We start from the raw sequence: 19,626 nt of genomic DNA, 5'->3' as shown, positions 1-19,626 counted from the left end.
TGTACTGATTTGTAGTTACATTTGAGGAGACATGCTGTTTTTTTTCCAGTGGCATGATATTTAAACACGGTTAAATGCTGAATTCTTTGTGATTCAATATAAATGTATGGGGGTCACTGAAAAATGATGGTTGGACTGAAGTATAGATGATGCATTTTCTTTTTATTAGAACTGAAAATACCATAAAAACTAAATGGCACATGTATGAGGAAGGAAAAATCCTACATGTAATTCACATTTTATAGATCATATCACTGTATACAAAAGTGCTTCTCATAACTATGGTTTTTCTTCTTCATCCTGCCCATCATTGGCACTACTGCTATAGTGCTGAATAGATGGTAAGCTCTCACAGGGTCACAAAAGACCATTTGATGTTTTGAGTTGTATAAATCAAACTCAGTGAAATCTTGTAATTTGAAAACAGTCCTGTCTGATCGCGGTGCATATTTCCTCTTTCACGTCACATTTGTGGGGATGAATGAATGCTTCAGCAGCTGGTCAGCTGATGGACGTAGCTTCTGGTCACTAGAGAGACAATGAAATTAGATCAAAGTAAACGAAATAAAAGATGCAACGCCTTCTGCATGTAACCACAGACTGCACATAATAAACGGACAACATGCCCACCATGTTGAAACCTCTGCACAGGATACCTTATATTTTAGACACGTTTCAAACCATTAATGTCACCTTACACTGAAATAGTTAAAAAATAAAAACAGTCAAGTATATAGACTTACACAGTGGATTTCTGCTTCTGTGTTAGACCTACACAGTATCACCAGGTCTCATACCTGCTTGATATAGTAAATCTGAAATTGTTTTGGCATGCAACTGAGCTTGTGAAATAAATTAATACATTTTTAAAACAAATCTTTGCACTACATCTCACCTTGTCAAGCAGATTTTTACAAATTCCTTTGCATTTTCTGAGAAACTGTCTGGTAAGGAAGGCATCAACCCTCTCTGAGCCCCAATGTAGAACAAGGCAGCCATCTTGTCCATGTGTGCCAGCGGTGGTTTCCCTGTGGCCATTTCAAACACCGTGCACCCCACGCTCCATATGTCTGACTTTCTCCCATATCCCGTTTCATTGATAATCTGAAGTGAGAAGACAAATGTCTAAAAAGTAAAGTTGAGGTCTCATGGCAGCGTAAATGTTTGCAGATTATTGATTACATTTTTTTTTAATGACTGAACTCCAGTGTACCTCTGGTGCCATCCAGTAAGGCGTGCCATGAACAGACTTGAGCAGGTCAACACTGTTGCAAGTTGTGTGATGCATATAACTTAGTCGACGTGCGCATCCAAAGTCTATGAGTTTGATGACACCAGTTGGCATTAGCATGACATTGTTTCCCTTCAAGTCTCGGTGAATCACCCTGTTCATGTGAAGGTAAGCCACCCCTTCCAGTATCTGTTGAGTGTACAGAGCCAGGACTCGCTCTGGCAGTGGACCAAATCTGAGGGCATCAGATAATAACTTGTACTCGGGACTCTTGTGAAGAACAGTTATTTTGCCAGAAGTGATAGCTTCAGACAAAATATTTCAGACTAACCTGTGAATGATGCTTGCAATGGAGCCTCCTGGGATATACTCCATGAAGATGGAAACCACATGCTGCTGAAGCGAGGTACCCAGGAAGCCAACAATGTTGATGTGTCTGAGGGTTTTAAGCAACTCCACCTCCCCCTGCAGACGACTGTATTCTTTATTTGCAGCATCAGCGTCCGAGGAATCGAGGATCACCTGCTTCACAGCTATTAGCTGACCCTGACTGGTCAGGCCACAGTACACCTGGTAATGTGAGGCAATAAGACCTGCTGTTGTAAATGATTTTGGTTTTTCTGGAATATTCTGGAGTGCATGTTTTAATAAATGAAAAGCAAATTTTCATGTCAGAGAAAATGTCAAAGAAGGTCAATTCTAGTAGTTCATTTAGTCCTAAATGAACACAGTGGCAAAAGTAGGTCATTCTGAGTAATTTAACAATTTTTGGCTCAGTTCTTGTTCAGTTTTTTTGCTATGTGCTATCAAAAGTTAGGATACATACTGTGCCATAGGCGCCCCTGCCGAGTACTTCACCCTTTCTCCATGTGACGGTGTCATCCAAGACCAACCCAGAGCCAAGCACAGTGCCACTGCCTCTTAAAGCAATCTTCAATAAAAGGCACATAATGATAATTACACTACAAGAAAGCGTTATCACAGTGACTGAACTTAATTATCAGCTCATTCAACATTTTGTTATGCATTAGTAATGCTTCAGTTTTAAATATGATCAGTTTATCTTTGTTAAATGGGCTTTAAAGGCAATGTTAATTAAACCATTACTTAAACCTTTACTTGATCTCCCTGTCTTAGTTAACTGCAGGCCAATGTTTAACCTTCATTTAAAAATTCTTGAAAGAATAGTTGTAAAACAGCTGGGTGATCTTCTGCAAAAGGATGATTATTAGAATAGTTTCAGTCAAGATTTAGAGTTCACCGTAGCACAGAAATAGCTAATGAATGCAACGTTATTCTGTCAGGACAAGCAAGGAAAGCAGTGCTTGCCCAGTGAAATCTAACAGCAGACATACCACCGAACTGAAAGTAATCCCTCTCCTGCCATCACAAACAGCATCTGCTTGAATGTGTTGTTTGTTTCACATTTACCAGTTCTGTTTGCATTGTTTATTCTCTAATACGTATTGTGCAAATTACACATACATTCCTACTTCAAGAGTCCTGGGAGAATCACGGTGCTTAATTAACACATGGCACGTATACCCCGTGACCAGTTCTGCATGTACTCTCCGCTGCTCCACTTCTTTGAAGAATAAACAATCTAACAGCATCTCTTCTCCAGACCCTGATTCTCTAACCAGAACTGAAAACCTTATTGTTTCCTCCTCAACCAGCAGTATTTATCAGTAGATAAAGATTTGACAGTTTGACTTCCGAAACGGTTACCTCGGAAAACATATTTAGTCCCATGACACGATCATCTTCTCTGCTGGATTCCTGGTTGCTCTTTTCCTTATTTGGATTAAGCGGGCCTATGGATGCATCCCTCTCATCCAAAGAGATCAGTTCCTCTGCCAGACACTGCAGCAGATCGTCTGTAAGTGGCCCGTCACCTGCTTCATCCAGAAACTTCTGGTAAACAGGGGGCGTAATTGTGTAGCTGTTGCTACTTGAAGATGTCCATGTGTCCATCTTTGGCCGATGAGGACGTTTTGATAACACGGGCTCTGGAAGTGGTCCGTTTTGATTTCCTGTTAATGAACTTACTGTTGTGTCTTGAATATTTTTGTGTGTGTGACTGAAATCTGCACCATGAGAGGCAGATGTTGGTGTAGTGAGAGTGCTGTCATCATCACATTTGATCGTTTCAGAGTCATGTGTAGGAAAGGTCTCTTCTATTGTAGACAGGTGACTTTCACCCTTGTCTTGACAAATGTTGACACCTTTGTTAAGAACTACCTCAGTGTCTAGTTGAGGATTATTTCGCCCTTTGTGGATGCCCTTCCTGACAGGTGTGACTGGAGTTTTTATCCTGGACGGCACAGGCTTTGCTTTGCTTTTAGCTGAAACCACTGTTGTCTCAGCTGGGCTTCTGTTCGGCTTACTGTGTGCTGATTTCAGTTGCCTGTGTTTTGCTTTATGGCCCTGTTGTGTCTTCTTAGGTGGAGCACACTGGGGAGGGCTTCTCTCGTTTAGTTTCTCACAGGTGTAGGGAACTCTGAGGTTTTCATAGACAGGACCGGCAAACATCTCATAGATGGCTGGCCCTTCTTGACTCTGACTCTGTATCTGCTGAAACATATCCTTGTAGGTGATGAGGTCAACGGCAGATTTAGACCTTGGTGTTTCCTCTACACAGGGTTTTCTCAGCTGCTGGGCACTTCTCAGCTCCCTCCCTTGTGCGTGCTGCTGAGTAGTGACAGGATGTATTATTTTGCTCTGTGCATAATCAATAACCTTCTTCCGTGGCGATGAAGTGCCAGAATTAGAGTGAGCACATTTTGATTTCATCTTTGACTTGGCTTTAGCTACAGTACCCCCTCTGCTACCAGTTTGCTCGGGACTTTTCCTGGTTTTATCTTTGACCTGAGTATTCAGCAAGGAGTACTTAAAGTTGCTTTTGGACTTATTCCGATTTAAAATGCTTCTGTCTTTATGTGCTAGTATGTTGAAAGGCTGCTTAGTGTGACTGCTTGTTCTCAGTTCAAAGTTCACATTGGTTCTTTTCTCCTTATCCGGTGTAAGCTTCTCGTCTTTCTTGTGATCTCCATCGTTCCGATGAATGTTTTCAGGTGAAGCACAAATTTGAATATTCCCCACAGCAGCTCTGGGATTTAACGTTTCATCTACTGGACTGCAAACTAATGTTTTGTCTACCTGGTGTTCTTCATCACAGGAATACTTCATTATTGTTTTTTCTGTCTGTTTCACATTCCTCAATTCATTTAGATCATTATTCACATTAAATACAACTCCGTGGATAATCTCAGTCCCGGGTTCAGAAGTGTTCCCCACGTTGTTCTTCTCGTCCTTTGACTCTGATGTGAAAACTATTACATTATTCAAAATGCCTTCATCCTGAGTCAGAGTGTCTCCATTTTTTGCAGAGTCATATGCTTTTGATGACTCGCTGTCAGCACACTCTTTTGTAATATTCATACGGCTCACTTTGCCTTCATTCTGAGAGTTCAAAGCTATTTCACTGTTGTGAAGATCACTTGTATGATTGATAAGGTCTTCCTTCAGGCTATGTCCTGATCTGCGGATCAGTGGAACATGATTAATCTTTGACTGAACTTTAAAATGCAGCGCTGTCTTCCCAGTCCTATCAGCCTCAGCGGTGCTCGCATCCTTCGGAAGCTCCAACATCCTGTCGTGACTGACAGTCAGATATGCATCTTGATCCCTGTCAGCGTCCTCATCCTCTAAATCGACTGAGCTGTGGCTGCTGCTGGACCTGCTCTCCACACTGCCATCCTTCGTCGTTGAAGGGTCAATGCATGAGCTGCCCCAGGACAGTCTCTCTCTTTTCAACCTGGTCCTTGTAGAAATAGGGCTCTGACTGATGGGCTTCAGGGGAACATGTTGCTTTAGTACAGGCAGAGCGGTGCCGTCTCTGAAGCGTTTGTCCAGGGGTGCCAAGAGTTTTGGTGTTCGGGGCAGGAGACCCTGGAGAAACCCGTGGCAAATTAATAATACAGGAATTATTCATTATAAAAACATTATGTGGATGAAAAAGAAATGAAAGTATTGGGGAAAATGGAAGGATTGTAATTAAAACATACCTTTTGTTCATTTATAGTATGATGAGAACCCAACCCTGCAGATAGAAAGAGATGTAACCATCAAACGTCATTGAAATATAACGTGTAATGCAGAGTACATACGGGTCTGGATGTGTGCTCTGGCCTGCATCATAGTGTTTGGACACAGCAGAGGTTCCATGATGCTGGGAGCCGATTGGCTGAGCTGACTGGGCTCTGGCACAGACAACAAGTGGGACGGTGGCGATGCAGCAACCACACTTCTTGTTCTTCGTCTCCTGAAAAAAGAAGAAGCAATATTTAGTTTTTGTGAGTGCCAGTGATTTGTTAAACTTTTTCTTGTCAGCACTGCTGCACCTGCTTCTCTTCATCTGTGATGGTAACAAGTAGCGTAACAAGTTAGCTATCTGCTGCTTGATAGTTCACGTGTATGTATACCTGTGTGGTGGGGGTACTGGCTGGCAGGGGCTTCTCACACTCAGCAAGCCAGATGCCAGAGGATGGTCTGCATGGCCCCGGTGTCTGCTGTTGTTGCTCTTGTGCAAACTGGGCAGAGACACATCTTGACTGAGGAAAAGAGTGGAAAACCCTTTATGGTTGTCATGGAGAAACTCATTATTATTTGTGGACACACTATAATGTCTGAACTGAGAAATTATAAAGAAGAACATTAATGAAAGACATGTACAGATGCATTTGAAGTTTGTTTTGTTTCAAACTGCATGTAAAGCCTCACTTTGCTCACATTTCTGGAAGCTGACGCTATGAAAGGAGAGACCGGCTTAAAGACCTTTGTTCTCCTTGGAGAGCTTGGAGTTGATTCAGTGGTGAGAGCTGCTCATAACAGACAATGGGCTGATTCACCAAAGCCCCCTCTCCCCCTGTTCCTAACCTGTTTGGCTAGAACAGGTTGTCCTCTGGACATGGTGACAGGTGCCTGTGCGCAGATCTGTGGGTGTAACCAGACACTTTTCTGCTGTTGGTGTTAAAGGACGGGGGATTTGTTGACCAGCCCATTGAGAGTGTATGCTGTATATACAGGACTGTGTTACAGCTGCAGGCTGTTACCTGTACACATCAAAGATGTTTGTCTGTACACAACAGTCTGTGGTTACCTATAAACAGATGCTGATGCGTTCACAGGAGTCAGCGCAGGATCACCAGCTTGTAAATTATATTCTTATCCTGATACAGTGAATGCACACTTAAAAAGACCGCACATGATAATGTGTGTGCTTGAGAGAGAGAGATTTTAGCGTGCCCACCTGCCTCCCCTGCCTGCCTCCTGATAGGCTTCCCTCATGTCTATCAGTGTTTCCATGGATTCTTGGGAACAGGGGGGGATCCCCTTATCTGCTCCGGACACACACAAACACACAGCGTAACACCCGTTCATCAAATGTCATTTTTATTCTTTCAGTCTTCGTAGTAAAATGCTGAGCTGAAACTCAAACACGTACCATCCAAACAGTCTGTCAGTGGTACAAAAACAGAAAAGCCACGTTGTACCTCCTGTAACAGTCAGCAGGAAAAGAGTTTTCTAACTCCACAAAGAGCCTTGATAACCATACAAACGAACAAGTTCAACTTAAGTTCACACTTACTATTTTCTACATTAAACGTACAGCAGCACAGCGTTCATATTTACCGCACTAATGCTCATCACAGAGGAAATAATAGGTTTTACCTGTTTCTGAGCCTGTTGGTCTCTGATCCCATGATGAGGCCACTTTAAAGAATTCTTTTTTAAACTATCACTCCTCTATCCCGATTTCTTGGTCAGTAGTTTCTTTCTCTCACTGTAGTCGAAATGCTTTTGGTGTCCTGTCTAACACCCTCGCTTTCCCTCTGTGGTGTCCAAACCATGCCGTCTGGGGTTGAGTACGAGACCACTCCTATCCAGTCACCCCCCCAACCCCCTCCTTTTAGAAGGTGATTTGATCTCATGGCCTATTTGGGATGCTGATTATGTTCCTTTTTCAAAATCTGAAGCGTTAGCTGCCATCCAGGACCCGTGAACTGAGAGGCATTTTTATTGCAAGTTAATGTTAACTTTGTCTTTAACCCTTTTGACCTCTTAGGTTAAAAGGTTAGGTTAACTAGGGCACAATTTTAGTCCAATCTAATAAGTCCACAAAAGGAATGCCGCTTCATTTTCACCAAACACTTCAAGTAAACATGGCTAAAACCTCTTAAAGCTCCCTTACCTTGGCTCAGGTCTTTATGATGGTCAGATTGAGGGGGGCTCCCTGGAGACTCTGGAACTTCCTGGAACCAAGAACAAAGGTGAGGTCGTCAATACATGCTCCAGTCTTAAAAATGAGGCTCATAAAAGATCTTCCAGATGGAATTTATGTTTATAATGCTTAAAATAATTTAAAACAAATATATACATTTCAATTAGATTAAATGTACTTGTAGCATCAATGTCCACAAGTGACTTTGACACAAAAACGTAAAACTTTATAACGTTATAATTTAAATATATGACTCTGAACTTTCCTGTAAGCTGAATTTCTTCATTCTACACTGAGTCTAATATGCTGCTATGGACTCGCCCTGTATTCTATATATGTATTACTCTAAATGTGTTGTGCACACAGACATTATACCTGTGTACATACACTACAGATCTTCCCTGTAAACCACCTGCTGGTCTCCTCCAGCTAACCAGCTGTCTGCTCATCTACTTTTCCTATAAGAACACCCACAATACAGTAGTATGGCAGTACGGTGTCAGCTACACAGAGCACGTGTACACTCAAACAGAGAGCCAATTACTGGTCCATATATATGTCTTCTGGGTGACCACACTGTCTCTCTGTGTGTTTGTTAACTGAACTGACTGCACTGAAAAACACACAGCTTGCTGGTCACACTGCAGACGTAAAACTCACCCTGGTGTGGCTGTACTGAAGAAAGTGATCTTGACGGGTTGCTGTCATTGTGGGCGTGGCTACTATCGACTGGTTAGGATAAAAGCTCTCAATGTCCAACTCTCCGTCTGAATCTCCAATCTCTGAGACCAAATCCCGTGTTTGTGAAATAGGAACGGCATCTACACAAAACCAGGAAAAGAAAGAAGTAGTAAAGTGTAAAGTAAAATAAGTCCACTTTTTTTCTTCCTGCAGAAATTGTGCAAATCCCTGTTTGGGGCCACACTCCTGGGGTTGGGGTGCAGGCGTCTGATAGGTTAGAAACAGTAAAAGAAAAAGGGAAAAAAAGCTATTTTTATTTTTGGCTTAAACAATGTTTTCATCCATATTGATCCATGCTCTCTCTGTCACATGGTTTCAGTTTGTTGACGCAGACTCCGTCACATGTAAAGGCTCTTAGTAAAGTGCTCCCTCACACATTAACAAACAAGTCTTTCTTATACCCACATGAGTGCAGACGTTTTACTGTGATAAACAGGATTATGAATGAATCTGGTATGCCGATTATTTGTATCCGTATAAGAAAGCCAGGAAGATCAAGAACGGAGAATTTGAGGCTTTATACTTCGTACATTGGCACATGCTTACTTTAGATTCATTTTAATAAGTTTAATAAGTAGCTGATCAATTAAACACTAACCAGAGTAAAGAGCAAATAACTCACTCGACAATAAGAGTACTCTAATATAATCTACAGGCAGTGTCACAGAATAAGAAACAGGGATATCAGCTGATTTGGTTTATAATCTGCAGATCAAAGTCATGCATTGTGATGTTACACTCACACCCCAGAGCGCCGTAGTGCTGGACAACAGTGTTAAAGTGCTTGTAGACAGGATCATTTACATTTTACAGAAACCTTTACAAACTGCATGACATGATCCGATTTGTGATCGTTCTGAAAGAGCATGAAATGATAATCCTTACTTTTCCAAAGAAGATTAAAAACACTGTTGAAATAAGGAATTTCATGATTTTCGCACAGCTGAGCAGGGACGTTTATTTCCTTTGAACCTTTTTATTGTCCCTTTACCTCCTTTTTTGGTCTCCATTGACTTTCGGAGGAACATCTGTCTCTTTAGGAACTGCTGATGTTCTGATCCTGTGAATCCTGTGGGATGGGGCCTCCACGGGTTAAGGGAAATCCTGTGTATGTTACTGATGGAGTTTGGAAGATTGGTCAGTTTTTCATATCTCTAAAGCTGTTCCTGAGCAGTTTGTGTGGTATGGAGGAGACCGCTGCCATCGGGGATGCTGTAGCTATGGAGATTGTGCGAGGACTGCACAATGTAGGTAGGTGGGAGGTGAATGCCAAGGCACAATGATTTCCAGCAGGACTTGCCATTGTGACAAAATCATCAGTGGCATTCAGTTTACCTGGTCGGGTGATCAGTTTATTGCCAGTTAAAGAGAACTTGTTGGTGAAATAGCTGCTGGCAGAATGAACACTGATCGCAAAGAGTGAGACAAATGAGGTTAAGGTGTGTGTGTGTGTGCGCGTGTGTGTGCGTGTGTGTACCTTTTTGACTTAGCGCCTCCATCAGAACATGGATGATGTCTTCTGTCAGAAAGCTGTTGGTATTAGCAGCGTAGTGGAGAGCAGAGCAGCCGTTATGGTCTCGTACCATCAAATCACTGATGAAGTTAAAAGACAGATGAAACAAATCTCAATATATTTTTTTGCACTTCTAGTGAACTTTACATATTTAATACTTAAATCAGCATGTTGCTCGATGACAAAAGGCTTTAATGTTACCTGTCTACTGTATAAATATTTGTGCTTTCTTACGCAGAAACTCCCAGCAGTTCCTTGATGACCTCCACGGGTTTGTGCTCCCATGGCAGATGTGCTCCTAAGTCTTCAAACAGGTCGACGTCCCTGACAGCAAGCATCACAGCTGTCACACCGTCGCTGTTTGGAACATTCACATCCAGCCCGTCGGTCTGAAGCTGACACGTGCAAACACACACAAACACAAACACAGGGGGAAAAATTCTAAATTAAACTGCTGATATAACAAGCAGCACACTTTAGTGTCATCCATTTCCACCATTAGATGTTACTGGCCTCAATGTGTGTGAATTAGTTATTGTGAAGCAGTCAGATGGTACTAGTTAGCAAACAGACACTTCTTCACGGCTATGGGAGAATTAATTTGATGCTTTATAGGGAACTAAACACTAATGAAGATCTGTTTTCTCCTCGTTTTCCTTCCATTTTCTCATGTAGTCACCTCATGCAACATTTGATCACTTTTCCCATCCAGAGCCATCAGCCCCAGTCCCTGTTCTATAAATGCATCGTGTTCATATTCAGACTCTGTTCAATCCTCTTTCTCCCCATCTCTGCCTCATCGAGGTTGTCCATGGCATCTAATTCAAAATATTCATCAACCATCTGCTTTCTCCACTCCAGCCTTTTAGACTCTATCTCCTACATTTGTCTCAGATAATGCTCCACGATGGACCCTAACACCACAGAAACATTTCATCTTGCATGTTCACATTTCTTAAAACAGATTTTGGCCTTTTGTTCCAACTGATCTCTCTTTATTAAAACTGCACACGGAGTAACAAAGTGCTGCAGTGTGAAATGAGGCCACGAGGCTCAGACCGTACCCTGCATTCAGTGAGCTGTACTTTGTGCTGGAAATGTTTGTAACAAGTTAGAGTTTTGGAAAAATGAATTAAATAAGCAGCGACAGACCGACGTTTTAAATATAAAAGAATCCTGCATATGAAATACCCCAAACACCTGTGTGCTTCATAAATAAATAACCAAGGTGATATATGTAAGTTATTAGTTCATTCAGTTTATGTTTAATTCATAAATAAATAAATAAATAAATAAACCTGTGTACTCAGCTGTCAGCATACCCAAACAGTGTGGGCTATTTCCAGTCATTTTACAAAAGCACCTGAGCGTTAGTATCACATTTCCAGATACACAAAGTCACCAAAGGACACACTAACAATGGCAGGCCTCTTTGCTGCTCTGAGCTGGTTATAATTCAGGAATGCATTTGGAAATGCCAAATTAAATGTGCCTTATTATTACATTACAGAATCACATATATATTTTCTCATGATTTTAGAGGTTTAACAACATTTTCAGTCTCAGAATCAAAACTTTTTTTGGTTCAACCACTGTTTAATCCAACGACGGCAAACTCATTTCAGTTGTGGGCCACGTGCAGCTCACTTTGATCAGAGGAGGGCTGGACCAGTGAAACTCTCCCTTTGTGCCAGTGTAGACATCACATGTTTAAAATCCCTGAAATAGCTTAACATAAGAAAAAGAAGTGCACTTTTAACAGTATTAACTTTTAAACACTTTTAACTGTTTTTTGACATGATAAATGTAAAATCTAAATGTATTTACAGTGGGGCAAAAAAGTATTTAGTCAGCCACCGATTGTGCAAGTTCCCCCACTTAAAATGATGACAGAGGTCAGTAATTTGCACCAGAGGTACACTTCAACTGTGAGAGACAGAATGTGAAAAAAAAATCCATGAATCCACATGGTAGGATTTGTAAAGAATTTATTCGTAAATCAGGGTGGAAAATAAGTATTTGGTCACCTCAAACAAGGAAAATCTCTGGCTCTCACAGACCTGTAACGTCTTCTGTAAGAAGCTTTTCTGTGCCCCACTCGTTACCTGTATGAATGGCACCTGTTTGAACTCATCTGTATAAAAGACACCTGTCCACAGCCTCAAACAGTCAGACTCCAAACTCCGCCATGGCCAAGACCAAAGAGCTTTCGAAGGACACCAGGAAAAGTATTGTAGACCTGCACCAGACTGGGAAGAGTGAATCTACAATAGGCAAGCAGCTTGGTGTGAAAAAATCAACTGTGGGAGCAATCATCAGAAAATGGAAGACATACAAGACCACTGATAATCTCCCTCCATCTGGGGCTCCACGCAAGATCTCATCCCGTGGGGTCAAAATGATCATGAGAACGGTGAGCAAAGATCCCAGAACCACACGGGGGGACCTGGTGAATGACCTGCAGAGAGCTGGGACCAAAGTAACAAAGGTCACCATCAGTAACACACTACAACGGCAGGGAATCAAATCCCGCAGTGCCAGACGTGTTCCGCTGCTGAAGCCAGTGCATGTCCAGGCCCGTCTGAAGTTTGCCAGAGAGCACATGGATGATACAGCAGAGGATTGGGAGAATGTCATGTGGTCAGATGAAACCAAAGTAGAACTTTTTGGTATAAACTCAACTCGTCGTGTTTGGAGGAAGAAGAATACTGAGTTGCATCCCAAGAACACCATACCTACTGTGAAGCATGGGGGTGGAAACATCATGCTATGGGGCTGTTTTTCTGCCAAGGGGACAGGACGACTGATCCGTGTTAAGGACAGAATGAATGGGGCCATGTATCGTGAGATTTTGAGCCAAAACCTCCTTCCATCAGTGAGAACTTTGAAGATGAAACGAGGCTGGGTCTTCCAACATGACAATGATCCAAAACACACCGCCCGGGCAACAAAGGAGTGGCTCCGTAAGAAGCATTTGAAAGTCCTGGAGTGGCCTAGCCAGTCTCCAGACCTCAACCCCATAGACAATCTGTGGCGGGAGTTGAAAGTCCGTGTTGCTCGGCGACAGCCCCAAAACATCACTGCTCTCGAGAAGATCTGCATGGAGGAATGGGCCAAAATACCAGCTACTGTGTGTGCAAACCTGGTAAAGACCTATAGTAAACGTTTGACCTCTGTTATTGCCAACAAAGGTTATGTTACAAAGTATTGAGTTGTATTTTTGTTATTGACCAAATACTTATTTTCCACCCTGATTTACGAATAAATTCTTTACAAATCCTACCATGTGGATTCATGGATTTTTTTTTTCACATTCTGTCTCTCACAGTTGAAGTGTACCTCTGGTGCAAATTACTGACCTCTGTCATCATTTTAAGTGGGGGAACTTGCACAATCGGTGGCTGACTAAATACTTTTTTTGCCCCACTGTATTTATTTGTTCATTTTTATTGTTTTTTTTTTTTTTTTACTGTGAACTCATTAAAAAGATTCTACAGTAGATGAAAAATCTGAAACATTTGTGTCATTTAATTGTTTATTAGTTACTTAATTACTTTGGTGTCGCGTGAGTGGCTATGGGGCGGGCCTTATTAGTATGAAAAGCTTATATAAAATAAACTTATTAAAATACAGTTAAAAGCCCAAAATCTATGTCATCCTTTACATTTTCCAAAGCAACACAGTGCGCAACAACTGCATGTGCTTTTGTAATGGGAGAAGATTGTTGCCCTTGTTGTGTTGTCTTTACTCATCTGGGAAATCCTTTGACTCTCAGGTGTGTGTGTGTGTGTGTGTGTGTGTGTGTGTGTGTGTGTGTGTGTGTGTGTGTGTGTGTGTGTGTGTGTGTGTGTGTGTGTGTGAAGTGAGCTTACCAGCAGGTGCTGTAAGGAGTGGAGGTCTCCCTGCCAGGCAGCCTGCAGTAGCTGCGCCTGGGGGGGCAGATGAGGCCTTGACATCCACCTCACCATTTCTTCCCGCAGCTCTGGCGGACTTATGTGGAGCGCTGTCTGCTGGCTGAAGTTGCACAAGGTCAGGTCAGCATCTGTCCTCAGGAGCTGCTGAACCACCTGTTAAACCCACCACATAAAAAACCTGAAACATCTCAAAAAAATGTGAAGCGTAGATGTGTCGTTTCTGTCAGTAAAAGGACTGTTGTTGCTCATTTTAGTGTAAACACCTTGTGGTTGGGTGTATTTTAAGAAAACATAAGTTTGAGTTATAATTGGAGAGTTTCCCTCCAGACAAGCCTGTTTTGAATGTCTCCCTCAGAGGATGCAGAGGAGCTATGTTAAAAAAAAGTTGCATAATCTCATGTGATCACAGCACTTTGTTGTTATTGAAAGGAAAAGTACGACGTGTTACGTGACAGAAACTGGTTTCGTCTACCCAACCAATCATATCCATCTGGTGCTTTCCAGGGCTGGAGTAGCCAGCTTACCAAAGAGGAAGCATGGTTACAATAGACATGTACTTGCCAAACTCTCTCTACCGCACACATGCACACGCCGTTACCTCGCTCATGGCACCGCGGCAGGCAGCGATAAGGGGAGTGCATCCTTGTTCCTTGTCTTCCTTCAGCTCTCCTTTCTGCACCCCATCATCAGTCTCACCCTTCTTACACCCTTTCACCATCTCCCAGTCAGACCTGTGTGAACACGAGCCAAAGAAAAGCACAGTGTCTGAGCTGTGAGTCAGGGCAGACTGCTACTGTCATCGTTATTTAGAGAAACAAACGAGGTGGAGAAATTATTGTAAACACACCGCTGATAGATATTACCAAGCACTTTCAGCTAGATGTCTTTGGCAGTCTCTGTGTCTGTGCGATTATTAGTGTGACATTAACCTTGTGATGTAAGTCTCTGGTGATCTAGTGCTCCCCGCAGAGACTAGACTCAGGGCAGAGTATGAAGTATTATGTCTCATTATTACTGCTAGCGATACACATCTTAGTGCATTATGGTACTACATAAACGCAGAGTTTGTGGAGCTAAATAATAATATTTCAACTTGTGTTGATCTGGAAACACTTCTGTGTTTCTGTGTGGTTATGTGTCACCACGACAGGAAGAACAAAATAGCCCAAAGTCTCAGGATTGACTACTTCATGAACAAAAAGTGTGTGTTTTTTTAGTAAACCACCTTATTTGACCATGTTCGCGCACGCTAACACTCCCCCCTAATGTAATGTGAAATCATTTTATAAGTGTTTGTATATTTGTAAAGTAGAAATGTGTCTGTGAGGACTGAACTCCCTCTGGTTTAATGTTTGACAAAAGTAACAGTCAAAATGGATGAAGTGTCTAAAGCGAGTGCTGAGAGAAGGCTAATTTAAAAGTACAATAGAAAAAGTGCCTTGTACACATTTCCTGACATTAAACAGTTGTAAGTGGTGCTCATCTGTGTGAGCAGCATTAAGGGAAGACGATGATAATTGGAGTAAAAAGCTAAAATGAACTATTGTTTACTTACTGTTGTTTCATTTGCCTGAATCCACTTGTATATCTTCTCAAACCTTCTGTGGACGTTTGATCAGTGAACCTTTGATCTTTACTGCACACTCTCCACTCGAGTATTTCCTCCACTTTCCTCTGTTTTGTCCTGCATGCCTTCTGCTGTACGTTTACATTTGGTTACCTTGGAGACAGTCAGACAGACAAGCTGTGGCTTTAAATGCTTTCAGTCTGTTTGTTGCCTGATGCATTAAATCTAAGTGAAACCACGAATATGATTTCTGTCTAGTGTGCTCGACGCAGTTAGACTGTGCATGTAGTAAAGTTTGCTTCTGCGCATGATCAGGCTTTGTTTTTGGAGAAGGGGAGAAATGCACAAGCAATCTTTTAACTCATCAAGCTCAACTAAACAGGGAGGCTGAAGAAACCTATAAGTGAGCACGATCATATATATATATCCAGTCTTTATATCCATAAATACGATACTGTATAATTAACATATTCTCTAAATGAGGCTTCAGGATGACTGCTTGTGCACACGGTGCTGTTTTAAACTCCAAACCTGCTCTTGTGTTGTTGGATTTTGTTGACATGGTTAAAACATGCTAGTCTGTATGTTCAGACTGAGAGACAGCTTTTTCCATCAGGCCATCAGACTGCTGAACACGTCATAGACACCTCAGCTTCACTACTGGAACTTCAACATTATGCACTCCACACTGTATATAAATGCCACTTGTTTTGCACATATTCAACTCTGTATATTTTATATATTTTATTATTATTATTATTATTATTATTATTATTATTATTTTATTTTATTTTTTTACTATTTAATTTGTAAAAATGTGTATACATACACACACACACACACACACACACACACACACACACACACACACACACACACACACACGTAGGAAAATATTTAGTATACACATCCAGAAATGCATACACTATTATATATTGTACATATATTTATTAGTTTCAGGTTGGCCATTCTTGTATTTTGCTCGTTTGTGTTGTTGTGTTTGCACATCTCTGTTGCTTGTGGGGCTCGCACACAAGAATTTCACTCGCATGTGCTGTGCCAGTGTGCCTGCACATGTGATGTGACAATAAAAAAAAAAAAAAAAAGTGAAGTGAAGTGACCTACGATTACAGCTGAATGTTCAGGTGTGAGCTTCCTTAATGACAGTCACACCAAACTGAGGTATAATCTAACGCTGTATTACTTCTCCACAGCAGCGTGAAAGTCTCTGCTTTTAACTTCTAGATGCAACTTTGTGTTGGTTTCAGTTTCAGCAGCAAACTGGATGGAACAGTTAATTCCTCCTTCTTTCCTATTATTCTGTCATTTGTGTATCACAAATAAACAAGACAGGTCAATAAGTGACTCTTAGGTCAGTCTGAGAAACTCTTCATTGTTCCTTTGAACTCTGACTTTGGTTCTGTCAGAGACCATATTCTGTGTCCTCTCACTTTGTTTTTGCAGAATGTTTGCTCTGTGATGTCATTTCCTCTGGACCTTTGCATTTCAGCTGAACAGATGGATGTGACTTTTTTCCCCGAAATTAATGCATTTGACTCCAGTTGTCTCCTCTTTAAGTCCCTGCGCTGGCAGCACAGCAGTGGCATCGTTGACCTTGTGTAAACTCTTTTTCTTCTGTTTTATCCTCCTGTCTGACCTTATCTGTGGAGCCCGCGGTGAGGGAATTGGGTCCTGACTCTGTCAGTGGGAGATGATTTGGCCACTTTCAGGTTTCCTTTCAGTCGTGCCACTTTCTGAATTTAAATTGTCTCTGAGCTTCTTCTGTAGTTCTGATATCATGATTTTACAAAGCCACACCTAAGGGAATGACATGAAGGCCTGTATAAATGCATATATGAGTCAGCTTTAGACCTTTTGATGACATTTTGTTTTGACACTTTAAAATACATAAAACATAAATGAAAACAAATAAAGAAAAAAACTTTCAGTAAATTTTAAAGTGCCTTTCCATAGAATATGAAGTTTTAATAAATACATGAGTAGGTTTATGTTTCTGCAGCTTCTGAATGTTATATTAATTAATGCTAAAGCTGCAAAGTAAAATCTGTCGCTTCTATTAATTTTATTTCTTTTAAAAAAATATTCTTACTTGTACATATAAAAAATTTATAGAAAAAAAAATACTGCAAATTAAACTATGCAACCACCTGAATCTGATAATGGCTATGAAAACAGCTTAAAGTGAAACAGTTTTTATCAGTGGCCTACATCTACACAAGAGGTGCAAATATACAATTATGAAGGAGAAAAAGAAACACTTATTTCACCAACTTTACCTCCTGAGGACTGGAGTTGTGATATTTGATGTAAATCGCTGTGTAACGCTCCATATGAACACTAGATGTCGCTGTTGGACAACTGCTCTGAACCCGTGCCACGCTTGAATCCGTACTCGCTGCACCTGTCCTCATCGCGTCACCACAGGCGGATGCACAGTGAATAGAATATAGTGAAGAGAATATAATTTTGTATAGAATCACAAAACTATACATTTCTTGTTTTTTTGGACTTTAAAGTTTATTGTTGCAGCTTCTTCAGATGGAACTCTGAACTCTGCAGACTCCTCTGTCTTTTAGTCGAGTTTTTATTTGCACCTGTTTATTTTCACGAGTTCTCTTCATAGTTTTTGATCATTTAGGATTTTTTTTTATTATTTGGATATATCGTTTATTGTTTATTTAAAGTAATAGATATATCTTTTACAGACTTCTGGGTTCTCTAATTTAACCAATCAAAGAGTGAGAAAAGAAGTACAGCTCCCTCCCCCTCCCTCCGCTCTTCCAAATCAGCCCCGCTCCCCCTTCCCGCACTGTTTGGGTCTGTCCGGTGTCCCCATCACTAACCGGGACCCATGTCCTCGGGGGGAAGCAGTGAACCCTGACACAGTCGCTCAGCTCCACTGGTTCCATACTGGTGCGTCCCGTTGCGCACGCGAGCGCTTGAACCAAACACCGCACGCTTCCAGTGACGTTTTTCGGATTTCTTCAGACCTGTGGACGGCTTGTTGGAGAGAGAGTTGCAACTTTACGACTCATTATGTTTCACGTCTGGATGACTCGGTGACAGGAGGACTCGGGGGAGTTGAGGTAGCCTACAGCAGGAACAAGGAGCAGCCTCGGCTCTCCCCCGAGCGGTTTGCGCAGGGTGACACAGTGAAGCTTTTATTGGGGCTGATTGACCGTGCGGCCGGATTACATGGGCTTCTTAAACAGCAGTTATTTATGATGCTACCAATTACTCGTTGAGCTCTTGTTAGTTGCCGTTCCCTTCACTTCCTCGCTTCCAAACTTCAGTCAGTGGATCGTTTTGAGAGCGACAGGATGGGCTCGCAAACCTGCACAGCTCTGCAGAAACAGGCGCTCCTGTGGTTCGTTATAGGTGAGTCCCACACACCGTGGTTTAACGGATGCTCTTCTGATTAAGGCACTCGAATATTTCTGGGCTAAACTATAAGTTTTGTTTGAAAAATATCACAAAGAAGATCCTAAAACGGAAAGAAAAAGACGCATCCTGCCAGAACAGTGTAAAAGAAACGGGTTTGGATGCACTTCTGTTGAACTCGCCTTCCAACCCGGTGCCATTCACGCCTTTTACTTACCTCAGACATGTGAAGGAAAATGAGAAGTTTTTGTTTCCTTTCAACATAAAATACGAAATCATGCCAGCGTTTCTCAAACTGCTTTTAATTGTAAGAATAGAATATAAAATATTTCAAACAGTTTTATATCAATTATAGGACGAGTGTTTCTCATAACATGATATGAGATTTATTACTGGACTACTGGAGGCTGAGTGGTGTGTAAACACGATAATCTCTGTTTAAACTAAAGCATAGCAGCGATGTTGGGAAGTGGCATGTTTCAGGATAGATGTGCGCGCTGGAGACTGCAGTTGGCTGAAAACTTTCCTTCTTTTTGAAAACAACCCAGAGAGTGAGACTTTAGTGAGATTAGTGAGAGTGAGGTTTATTAAAGTTTATAAACGGTTTAGATGTGCGGAACTGACTTTGTTTGGGCAGCTTTTCCTTTGTTTGGTTTGTTCTCAAATGATTAATAAATTTTTAACATAATAATTTGTAAAAAAAATTTTTTTTATCTCAATAATGCACTGAATAAAAGTGTATTCTCTACACAACAAATCTCACAAGTTATCTTTTTAATTGTGGTGACTGTTTGTTTGGATGCTTATCAACTAAAACCAAGATGAGCTCAGGCAGGACACGACGCTCTGCTCTTTCCTTTAAACACACAACAACACACACATGATATTTGCATAAAACAAAACACTGGCCAACACAGCAGAGAATGCAAAGCTGCAAATCTGACTCGAACACAACAGTGAATCCCACTTTTAGGT

The 19,626-nt window shown here is 41.5% G+C and overlaps 2 protein-coding genes across 3 annotated transcripts in view; one reads left to right on the top strand and one right to left on the bottom strand.

Moving 5' to 3' along the window:
* Window positions 1–97: 97 nt before the first annotated feature.
* On the bottom strand, window positions 98–8,237 carry map3k19 (mitogen-activated protein kinase kinase kinase 19). Its single transcript, XM_086265738.1, has 12 exons — window positions 8,175–8,237; window positions 7,485–7,545; window positions 6,543–6,630; window positions 5,716–5,844; window positions 5,401–5,555; window positions 5,299–5,333; window positions 2,960–5,182; window positions 2,058–2,162; window positions 1,563–1,801; window positions 1,214–1,466; window positions 896–1,104; window positions 98–528 (listed from the first exon to the last, which is right to left on the bottom strand). The coding sequence occupies exons 1-12, from the start codon at window positions 8,220–8,222 to the stop codon at window positions 459–461; spliced, it is 3,615 nt and encodes a 1,204-aa protein (XP_086121864.1). The 5' UTR covers window positions 8,223–8,237; the 3' UTR covers window positions 98–458.
* Window positions 8,238–18,070: 9,833 nt separating this feature from the next.
* Window positions 18,071–19,626, top strand: part of ramp1 (receptor activity modifying protein 1) — a 64,585-nt gene continuing 63,029 nt past the window's right edge. For both annotated transcript variants that reach the window (XM_086267577.1, XM_086267576.1), the window contains exon 1: window positions 18,071–18,648. In XM_086267577.1, the coding sequence (XP_086123703.1) occupies window positions 18,591–18,648 (58 nt within the window). In that variant the 5' untranslated portion in view covers window positions 18,071–18,590. The remainder of the gene's footprint in view (window positions 18,649–19,626) is intronic.

The sequence above is a fragment of the Aulonocara sp. 'chitande type north' Nkhata Bay genome, linkage group LG16 (assembly GCF_057382095.1).
Source record: "Aulonocara sp. 'chitande type north' Nkhata Bay isolate Kocher_YH1m ecotype deep benthic linkage group LG16, A_spYH_male_GT1.1, whole genome shotgun sequence".
NCBI lineage: Eukaryota > Metazoa > Chordata > Actinopteri > Cichliformes > Cichlidae > Aulonocara > Aulonocara sp. 'chitande type north' Nkhata Bay.
The sequence above is the reverse complement of the archived record's forward strand: the minus strand, read 5'-3'. Positions and strand labels throughout refer to the sequence as shown.

What these genes read in the sequence shown, in the direction of transcription:
- map3k19 (XM_086265738.1), bottom strand. Translation starts at nt 8,222, where the DNA reads ATGACAGCAACCCGTCAAGATCACTTTCTTCAGTACAGCCACACCAGG. An exon ending in CAGAGCACACATCCAGACCC is followed by an intron (nt 5,334 to 5,400) that starts GTATGTACTCTG and finishes TTCTATCTGCAG; the next exon opens with GGTTGGGTTCTCATCATACT. An exon ending in GCAGGGGCGCCTATGGCACA is followed by an intron (nt 1,802 to 2,057) that starts GTATGTATCCTA and finishes TCACATTACCAG; the next exon opens with GTGTACTGTGGCCTGACCAG.